Raw genomic sequence first — 10,712 nt, 5'->3', positions numbered from 1 at the left:
AACTCCCAGAATTCCTGAGCCAGCCATGGTGAGGGGAAAGGGAGAGGTTTCCAAGCTGAGCCATGCTGGCTCAGGAATTCTGGGAGTTGAAGTCCACGAGTTATGAAGGGGCCATAGTTCCCCCATGCTGGCTCAGGAATTCTGGGAATTGAAGTCCACGAGTCATGAAGGGGCCAAAGTTTCCCTCATGCTGGCTCAGGAATTCTGGGAGTTGAAGTCCGCGAGTCATAAAAGAGCCAAGGTTGCCTATCCCTGGATACTTGATACGGCGAAACCTGGCTCAAAAACAGTAACTGTGAGAAGGACCTTGGAGTCCTAGAGGACGATCACTTAAACACGAGCCAGCTGTGTGCGGCAGCAGCCAAAAAAGCTAATACAATCCTGGGTTGTATAAACAGAGGGACAGAATCAAAATCACGTGAAGTATTACTGCCGCTTTATAAAGCCTTAGTAAGGGCAACATCTGGAATAAGGCGTTCAGTTTTGCTCACTACATTACAAAAAAAGATGTTGAGGCTTTGGAAAAAGTGCAAAGAAGAGCAACTAAGATGATCCAAGGCCTAGAGACTAAAACGTACGAAGAACGGCTGCAGGATTTGGGTATGGCCAGTCTAGAGAAAAGAAGGACTAGGGGGGACATGATAACAGTCTTCCAGTATCTGAGGGGCTGCCACAAAGAAAAGGAGGGGGTCAACTTATTTTCCAAACCACCAGAAGACAAGAAACAATGGTTGGAAACTGACCGAAGAAAGAAGCAACCTGGAATTAAGGATAAACTTCCTGACAGTGAGGACAATTAACCAGTGGAGTGGCTTGGCTTCAGAAGTTGTGGGTGCTCCATCACTGGAGGTTTTGAAGAAGAGCCTGGAGAGCCATCTGTCTGAAACGGCATAGGGTCTTATGCTTGAGCCGGGGGTTGGACTAGAAGACCTCCAAGGTCCCTTCTAACTCTATTCTGATTGAATTAAATGATTGAAGGACTACAGCAACTGAAGCCAGTCCTTCCTTTCCCTCAGCAAACCCAAGAAATGGGGCAGGGTGTGAGGGAAAGAGCCAGAAGTACATGCATGGAATCCCACAGGACCTCATCCTGCTGATAGCCAAGGCCTTGATAACCCTTGTTTCCCAGGTATCTCAGCTTCTCCTCTGGGACTGAACTGAGAGAATGTTTGGCATACTGGACAAGTGGCCGGCTCTTCTCCCAAAGCAAAAAAATCTACCATAGGATCTCAACCTCACCAACTAACCCAACTCAACCCAACCCAACTTAATTCATGCCAAGCTAACTTAAGCCAAGCCAAGCCTAACATGGCTTCTATCCTTGGGAGTCACCATCTGTTACCTTCCATTCATTTCTCACCAGCATAAGCTAGACCAGTGGTGGCGAACCTGCGGCAGGCATGCAAGAGGCGGCACTCAGAGCCCTCTCTGTGGGCACGCACGCCATGCCCCAGAGATGGTAACCGTCCCTCTTCAAACAGCCGCCCGCTAACTCGCTGAGGTCCCACGTGGCCGGATGCATCCCAGCATGGCTGATTTCCCTCCCCGCCGTCCCATCCCTCCTGGCCTCACATGCTCTCCTTTTCCCAGGCACGACCCACTGCATCACCTCTTCAGCTGTCGGCTGTCCATCCAGCTCAGAGGCGGCTTCTCTGAACTGCTGGCGGTGGGCTGCGGAGCCCCAGAGTGTGCTGGTCGAGGGGCTGGCAGGCTGTGGCTGCTGACGGACAATGTCGGCCCCCATGTGCTTGCTGGCCTCTGTGTGCGGAGGCCGATGGTGTCAGGCAGCAGTGCCCCGGCCCCTGCCTCGCCTTGCCCTGTGACAACGGCACCCTCGCCCTGCCTCGCCTAGTCTCCTGCCCACCGCCCCACCTGCCAGAGACCCCCTGGATCTCCCCCAACCCTGCCTGGCCCCCACAGGCGTCCCTCCCCATGAGCAATATAGAGGTGACCATGCCCACCTTGGCCACACCCACCCAGTCTGTCATGACCACCACAGCCACGCCCACCCAGTGGGTCACGCCCACCTGGCACCTGGCGATAAATAAATGGGTTTTGGGTTGCAGTTTGGGCACTCGGTCTCTCAAAGGTTCGCCATCACTGAGCTAGACGGTTCCTCCCAGTTCACCATAAACTGAACGAGCTTCCTGAACTGTGTGTTTGTCATTCTAAGAAAAGAGGCCTCAACGTCAACACCCGCTCAAAAAAAAAACCACACACACAAAACAACCCACAGAAAACAGATCTTTCTTACTGGTCTCCAAGTTCCTGGGCAATGGCCAGATGCTTTAGGTGGTACTCCACAGCCTTCTCATAGTCTTCCAGAAGGGTGTATGTGTTTCCAAGACTGTAGCATGTCTGGGCTTCCACTGTTTGGTCCTTCAACTGCCTGGAGAGGTGAAGAGTTTTCCTAAATTCGGAGAGAGAGAAGAGGCGGTTTTTAGATCCCATCCTCAAATGACAATGACTTGTCATTCACGCATTAACAGAGGGATAGAATCAAGATCACGTGAACTGTTAATACCACTTTACAATGCCTTGGTAAGGCCACACTTGGAATACGCCATCCAGTTTTGGTCACCACGATGTAAAAAAGAAGTTGAGACTCTAGAAAGAATACAGAGAAGAGCAACAAAGATGATCAGGGGACTGGAGGCTAAAGCATATAAAGAACGGTTGCTGGAATTGGGTATGTCTAGTTTAATGAAAAGAAGGACTAGGGGGGACATGATAGCAGTGTTCCAGTATCTGAGGGGCTGCCCCAAAGAAGACGGAGTCAAGCTGTTCTCCAAAGTGCCTGAAGGCAGGACAAGAAGCAATGAATGAGCTGCCCCCAGAGATCAGGGTGATCCCTGATCTCCCTTCCTTCCGCCGCGCCCTTAAGACATGGCTATTCCAACAAGCAGGACTGGCCTAGGGCAATTTTTAGAGGGATTTTAATCATATTTTAATTAGACAACATTTAAATATTTCCTCTTAACTAATTTTAATTTTGTAATTGTTATTGGTGTATTTTTAATCGATTGTCAGCCGCCCTGAGTCCGCAAGGAGAAGGGCGGGATATAAATTAAATAAATAAATAAATAAATAAATAAATAAATAAATAAATAAATAAATAAATAAATAAATGGATGGATGGATGGATGGATGGATGGATGGATGGATGGATGGATGGATGGAAACTAACCAAAGAGAGAAGCAACCTGGAACTAAGGAGAAACTTCCTGCCATTCAGAACAATTAACCAGTGGAACAACCTGCCTCCAGAAGCTGTGAATGCTCCAACACTGGAGGTTTTTAAGAAGAGACTGGATAGCCATTTGTCTGAAATGGTACAGGATTTCCTGCCTGAGCAGAGGGTTGGACTAGATGACCTCCAAGGTCTCAATTTTATTATTTATTATTATTAACACTTCTTCAACTAAACACTGAAGTCAGCTCATATTGACAGATCATCTTCCCCAAGCTGGGATATTCCAGATGTGTTGAAAGGTGAGAATTCTTGTACGTCTGGAAATCCCCAAGCTATGAAGACCTATAAATCAATGGACGTTACTGAGTCAAAACAACTATAATAGGTCAGATTGACTGGATCCCATTGTGTTTATCTGGAAAAGGAACAAATAAACAATCATATTGTTGGAGATGCGCTAAGAATTAAAAAACATGTTTCTCTAGTGTACTGGCTGTTACATGCTGAAAATGTTTACATTAGTTTGATCGCATTAATTGTTGTTGTTGTTGTTAGTTGCGAAGTCGTGTCCGACCCATCGCGACCTTATGGACAACGTTCCTCCAGGTCTTCCTGTCCTCTACCATCTTCTGGAGTCCATTGAAGCTCACGCCTCCTGCTTCAGTGACTCCATCCAGCCACCTCATCCTCTGTCGTCCCCTTCTTCTCTTGCCCTCCATCTTTCCCAGCATCAGGCTCTTCTCCAGTGAGTCCTTCCTTCTCATTAGGTGGCCAAAGGACTTGAGTTTCAACTTCAGGATCTGGCCTTCTAAAGAGCAATCAGGGTTGATCTCCTCTAGGATTGACTGGTTTGATCACCTTGCACCTGCTTCACTTGCTGGAGAAAGGGAGGGGACTTTGAGACCATCCAGCCTACCCCCTGCTCCGTGCAGGAGTCCAGACTGCAGCATTGTTTCACGTGCACTATTCTTATTGTTCGGAAATCTTCTCCAGCACCAGAGTTCAAAGGCCTCCATTCCTTAGCGCTCAGCCTTTCTTATGGTCCAACTTTCACAGCTATACATTGCAACTGGGAAAACCATGGCCTTGACTATACGCACTTTTGTTGGCAGGGTGATGTCTCTGCTTTTTAGTATGCTGTCTGGATTTGCCATAGCTTTCCTCCCCAGGAGCAAGCGTCTTCTAATTTCTTGGCTGCAGTCCCCATCTGCGATGATCTTGGAGCCCAGGAAGATAAAATCTGTCACTACCTCCATTTCTTTCCCATCTATTTGCCAGGAATTGAGAGGGCCGGATGTCATGATCCCATTAATACTGTGATATAATAGTTTAATGTTTTTAGACATCCTTTTGAATATGTACATTTTACAAGGGAAAAAATGGCTGGGCAACATCCCTGGTGACTTTCTGGTATCTGGACTTCAAATCCCAGATACATTGAAAAGTGTTGATAAGAATTCTGGGAGTTGAAGTCCACACGTCTTAAAAGTTGCTGAAATGGAGAAACGATGGTCTAAAAAGAACAACTGGTTTCTCCAGCCTGCTTCACTCCCTGGAGAAAGGGAGGGGACTTTGAGACCATCCAGCCTACCCCCTGCTCCGTGCAGGAGTCCAGACTGCAGCATTGTTTCACGTGTACTGTTCTTATTATTCAGAAATCTTCCTTAACCATCAGCCAGAACATGCCTTTCCTCTAGCTTAATGCTTTTCTTCTGTGACTTTTGTTCTTCTGAGCGATGTCCTTGAGATACTTGACAAATATTATTCTATCCCCACCTCCTGTTCTGCTTGTTTGCTTGTTTCCCCCCACCCAGCTAAAATACCCAATTTGACTCAGTCTCTTTGCACAGAATTGTTTTCAGGCCTCAGGATTTGGGATGGGGGTGATATTGTAGGATGTTTGGGGTTGAGTCCAAGCCTAGGAGTACCTCTATCTGTTAGGAATGTATTTAATCTCAGGGAAGACCAGGACTCTCAGCATAGTAGGTATGTTGAGATGTTAAGAAATCCAGTTTACAATCTATTTCAAGTTTATTTCTCAAAAGAGACTCGGGTTCCTGGCTTAAATACAGGCAGTTCTCGACTTACAACAGTTCACTTAGAATAGAATAGAGCCGGAAGGGACCTTGGAGGTCTTCTAGTCCAGACCCCCCCCCCCCCCCGCTCAAGCAGGAGAACCTATACCATCTCAGACAAGTGACTGCTGTCAACGCTGTAAACATTGGATGTTCCCGCTCTGACAATTGATGAAAATCGCAGCCATTTTCTCTTTTTGCTTTTAACATGCTTTTTCTTCTATTTAGAGATCAGGTGCAGAAAGGGGTGTTGGGATGAATGCTTGAGCTCAGCTAGCCATAATAATAAAAAACGCTGCTTTGTTTGGCGGGGAGCTGGGAAGAAAACCCACATTTCAGGCTAATTAGAGGACATAATTTATGACTGCTTATTGGGGTGGGAATTGCAATTTGTTACTTTATATCCGGGGGAAGGGAAACTAGTTTTGGGTTCAACTATGTTGTGCCGATACTTTGTTTCCTGAATAAAATGTTCTTTGAGTATGAATTCTTGCCTTGAAGTTCTTTTGATGAGTTTCATCTATCGCAGTGATGGCAAACCTTTTAGAGACCGAGTACCCAAACTGCAACCCAAAACCCACTTATGCATCGTCGGGTGCCGGGTGGGTGTGGCCCATTGGCTGGGTGTGGCCCATTGGCTGGGCACGGCTGCGGTGGTAACGGCAGACTGGGTGGGACTAAAAAGTTCAATCAATCAATTCCAACTTTGCAAGATCTTTTTTTTCCCCACGAGAAGTTGAAATTGATTGATTGAACCTTTTTTTTTTTTGCACACGACAGCGGAGGCCTAAAGCGAAAAGGTTTATAAAACCCAGCTGAAGGCCTAGGACTGGGGCGACGGCGCGAGTGCCCACAGAGAGGGCTCTGAGTGCCACCTCTGGCACCCGTGCCATAGGTTTGCCACCACTGATCTATCGGAACCATGACAGACTGTTGAATAACTGTTTAGCAACTATTCAAAGTTACAATGGCACTAAAAAAGTGACTTATGAGCATTTTTCACACTTAGGACCGTTGCCGCATTCCCATGATCAAAATTCAGACACCTGCCCACTCATACTTACGACGATCACAGCATCCCGGGATCATGTAAATCACCTGTCAACGGGCTCAGTTGTGTTCGTAAGGATTACCTGTGTGACCGACGTGATTGGGCTGTCCTAAATCTCCCTCCCTTCCTTTATCTTGGTAAAACAGATGAATACAGAGAGCACCAAGGACTTCCCAGTTCAACCTTGAGCTAGGAAGATTCTCTTTCTATTGGAGGCTCCCATGTTTATTTCTGCCATTCAGGACAATAGCTGAACAACTGGGACACGGGACCCCTTTGCTGATCTACCGCCATGAATCCAAACAGCTCAGATCTGGAGGGTGTCGGCTTCTCCCGAGAGACCCACCGCTTACTTGTAATACTCTGCAGCTATATCGAAGGTCTCCAGGAAGATGTGAGCGTTGGCCAAGTTGCTGTACGCTCTCCTCTCGGCAGCTTTGTCCCCGAATTCCTTAGCGATGTTCAGTCTCTGAAATGGATAAAGTCACGGGTATCACTGCAGGGATGTCACCTCTTCATTAGGGCACCCTCGTCCCAGTCTTCCCCAGCTGACGTACACTTGGCAACCAAAGAACCAAGGAGTTCCCAAAAGCACTTGTTGAGCCGTGGTGGCGCAGTGGTTAGAATGCAGCACTGCAGGCCATAGCCTTTCATCTACTCTCTCTCTGAAGTCTCCCTTCTGCCGGCAGTGAGGAAAAAGGGGTGGAAATATAACGCATGGGATCATCGCTGGAAGGACGGTGGGGTGGGGGCTGCTTGGGAACACTTAAAACCTTGAATGGTAGGGGTTGGCCCCTCAGATCCTGTCTAGAACATCTGCAACCATCTTCTCTTAATAAAGATGCCTGTTGGAAGAGATATCCCAAGAGTTCTGTCTTCTTAAGATGTAAAGTGAGGTGGGTCCTTACATACACACAAGCACACACACACACAAGTGTTTCACCTGCTTATGGAAGACGATGGCTTTGCTGAAGTTGCCCAGCAGGTAGTGGGCATTGCCCAGGTTCCCGTAAGCCCTGCCCTGCGCAGCTCTGTCGGCCAACTCCTTCACGAGGGAGAGGTTCCTCCTACGGGTAAGTCAGAAAGAAGCCGCCCTTAATCCTTGAGAAAAGAGCCAGCATGGGCCATTTCAAATAGGGACATTGTGCACTCCTGAAAAAGCAGCATCCCCACCCTTCCATTGCTTCACTTCTCCCTTCTCTTTTTTTTTTATACAAATTTTATTGAATATACATTTTAAAAACAAAAAAGGACATACTTCAACTTCCCTGACTTCACCAGTGTTATTAGTATTACCTTATGTTACAGAAAGAAAAACAGAAACTTAAAATATATTCTTTAACAGGACAAAGTATAACAAACTGTGCGTGTAACATCTGTAAAATTTTTGCTAAACCATCTTTCAATCGTCAGCAATTATATTTACTATCTTTCAGTTGTGCCCTAATGTAGGTACTAATAAGAAGTCCTTATGATATCAACTAGTCAATCGATAATCGCCTCAGCAATCCTCCTTATCTCTAACCAATAGTACAAATTTTTCCAAATTTCATAATACTCTGTTTCAGTTTTATTTTTCATCTCTAGAGTTAACCTGCCCATTTCGGTGCAGGATAAAATTTTATTTATTATTTCTTCCTCAGTGGGGGTTTCCTTTCCTTTCCTTTCCTTTCCGGATCTCCTTACTTTCCGCCGCGCCCTCAAGACATGGCTTTTCCAGCAAGCGGGCCTGACCTAGGGAGGATTTTAGGTAGGGATTTTAGGTAGGGACGTTTTTAAAAAGTAATTTTAATGGGAACACAGCAATCAATATTTGGCTTTTAATTAGGTTTTAGTGGGGTTATTTTGTGTATTTTTGTATGATTTTTTTGTATCCTGTATATTGTATTTGTGTTTTTAATATGCTGTGAACCGCCCTGAGTCCTACGGGAGAAGGGCGGTATACAAATTAAATTAACCTTAACCTTAACCTTAACCTATTTTTGAGCGTATGCCAATCTTGCTGCGGTTAAAATATGCAATAGTAAGTAAAAAGATGCTCTGCTGAGTTTGTCATTAATAATCCCTACCTACCTACCTACTACCTACCTACCTACCTACCTACCTATCATCTATCTACCTATCTACCTATCTATCTATCTATCTATCTATCTATCTATCTATCATCTATCTACCTATCTATCAGCTACCTATCATCTACCTACCTACCTACCTACATCTATCTATCTATCTATCTATCTATCTATCTATCTATCTATCTACCTATCAGCTACCTATCATCTACCTACCTACCTACCTACCTATCTATCTACCTACCTATCTATCTGTCTATCTATCATCTATCTACCTATCTATCAGCTACCTATCATCTACCTACCTACCTACCTACCTACCTACATCTATCTATCTATCTATCTATCTATCTATCTATCTATCTATCTATCTATCTATCTATCTATCTATCTATCTATCTATCTATCATCTATCTACCTATCAGCTACCTATCATCTACCTACCTACCTATCTACCTACCTACCTATCTACCTACCTATCATCTATCTACCATCTATCTACCTATCTATCTATCTATCTGTCTATCATCTATCTACCTATATATCAGCTACCTATCATCTACCTACCTACCTACATCTATCTATCTATCTATCTATCTATCTATCTATCTATCTATCTATCTATCTATCTATCTATCTATCTATCATCTATCTACCTATCAGCTACCTATCATCTACCTACCTACCTACCTACCTACCTACCGTAAAGAAGCTCAGAAACGGTTCCTTTTTTTTTTCTATTAGTTTCATACTTTTTTTCTAAGCATATATTGCCTTTGTTCTGTTAAAATACCTTAATAAAAACTAATTTTTTTAAAAAAGGAAGAGCCAGGCTTTCCACCCCCAATATTCCTGGAGATCAGAAGCTCCGGCCTCACCATAGGCCATTGCTTCCCAAACCTGGGTAAATGATCCCAAAATTAGGTAAAAGTGATTTTTTTTTCTTGGTTAAAACCCTCCTACCTGTCACAACAGGGGCATGTAAATCCACTGAAAGATCGGCACGGCTACTCAAATATATTCAGAAACCTCCCAAAGTGTTCCAAGGATAACATATTGAAATAACATCAAGATCCTTCTGTGATATATTTTTTTTATAAAACAGGTAGTCCTCGAGTTATTACTGTTCAAAGTTATGACAGCGCTGGAGGAAAAGACTTATGACCGGTCCTTGAAGTTTGATAAGACTTTCTGATTTGCGGCAATTGAAGGGAAAAGTTTGAGAAGCAGCGGCCTCAGCTTTGCCACCCAGGGGGGCTCCTGGCAAGATCGAGAGTGCACAAGGATCACCCTGAATCTTGTAGAGCAGGGGTGTCAAACTCAATTTCATTGAGGGCCGCATCAGCATTGCGGTTGTCCTCGGGGGGGCGGGTGGGTGTGGCCAGGGTGGGTGCAGCCTACTGGGTGGGCATGGATGGAGTGGGTGTGGCCTACTGGGCGGGCGTGGCCAGATCTACATCGTTCGCGTCAAGGGTGCCTGTGGGGGCCTGGGCAGGAGTGGGACAGATCTGAGGGTCTCTGGCAGAAGGGGGTGGGACCGGGGCAAGCACCAAGGCATGGTCCATTTCTTCATTCCTCACAAAGGGTGACCCCTCCCCAGCATGCACCCAGGGGACGGGGCCAACACGGCAGGGGCCGGTTCCCCGCTATTTCTGGACGGCCTTGTGGAGCTAAGACTGAATGTGTTTCAGCATAGATGGCCACCACAAAATTGTACATTGGCTCCCGGCCAGCCTGGGCCAGGGCCAAGGCAGCGGGGGCCGTTCCCTCAATGTTTCCAGGATGGCTTCGCGGGCCACATGACACCACTTTGCGGGCCGCATCCGGCCCCGGGCCTTGTGTTTGACGTGTCTGTTGTAGGGCCTCAATGGGACCCCCCCACTCCTCTCCACCTGGAGAAGACCACTCACTCACTCGTAAAACTCGGACGCCTTTTGCAGAGTCTCTTGAATCTCCCGAGGCAGCTGGCCTGGTTCCTCCTGGGGCAAGGTCCACAACACCTCCTTGCCTTTGGCATGATAGACATTGCCAATGTTGTACAGTGCTCGGGCCTCCCCCACCTATCGAAAAAGAAAAAAGAAAAGAGCTCACGGGGTGGGGTCCCTCCAATGATCGCCACACTCACCGTCTTATCACGCCGCAGGTGTCAGACCTGCCCCAGTCTGGTCCCTTAGGGAAGAAAGACCCTCGACTCCATTGGGTTGAAGTGAAAGGTTCTTTTACCAAAAGATGCTGGCTGCAGTAAAGTCAGGCTGGAGCTGAGTATCCCATGCTCAAAATAATACAGAAAGTTTCCCCCCACATCCCAGACTCTCCCCCAC

General features: G+C 46.3%; 1 protein-coding gene across 1 annotated transcript; it reads right to left on the bottom strand.

The window, feature by feature from the left end:
* Positions 1–2,254: 2,254 nt before the first annotated feature.
* Positions 2,255–10,451, bottom strand: LOC107300967 (G-protein-signaling modulator 1-like; the record flags this gene model as incomplete). The annotated part of the gene is made up of 4 exons (XM_015830246.1): positions 2,255–2,410; positions 6,673–6,788; positions 7,263–7,386; positions 10,306–10,451. Coding segments are annotated over 4 exons (542 nt in total), but the record flags the coding sequence as incomplete, so codon positions are not given.
* Positions 10,452–10,712: the final 261 nt, after the last annotated feature.

Source organism: Protobothrops mucrosquamatus, unplaced genomic scaffold (assembly GCF_001527695.2).
Source record: "Protobothrops mucrosquamatus isolate PMUCROS unplaced genomic scaffold, P.Mucros_1.0 scaffold9374, whole genome shotgun sequence".
In the NCBI taxonomy this organism is placed as follows: domain Eukaryota; kingdom Metazoa; phylum Chordata; class Lepidosauria; order Squamata; family Viperidae; genus Protobothrops; species Protobothrops mucrosquamatus.
The sequence above is the reverse complement of the archived record's forward strand: the minus strand, read 5'-3'. Positions and strand labels throughout refer to the sequence as shown.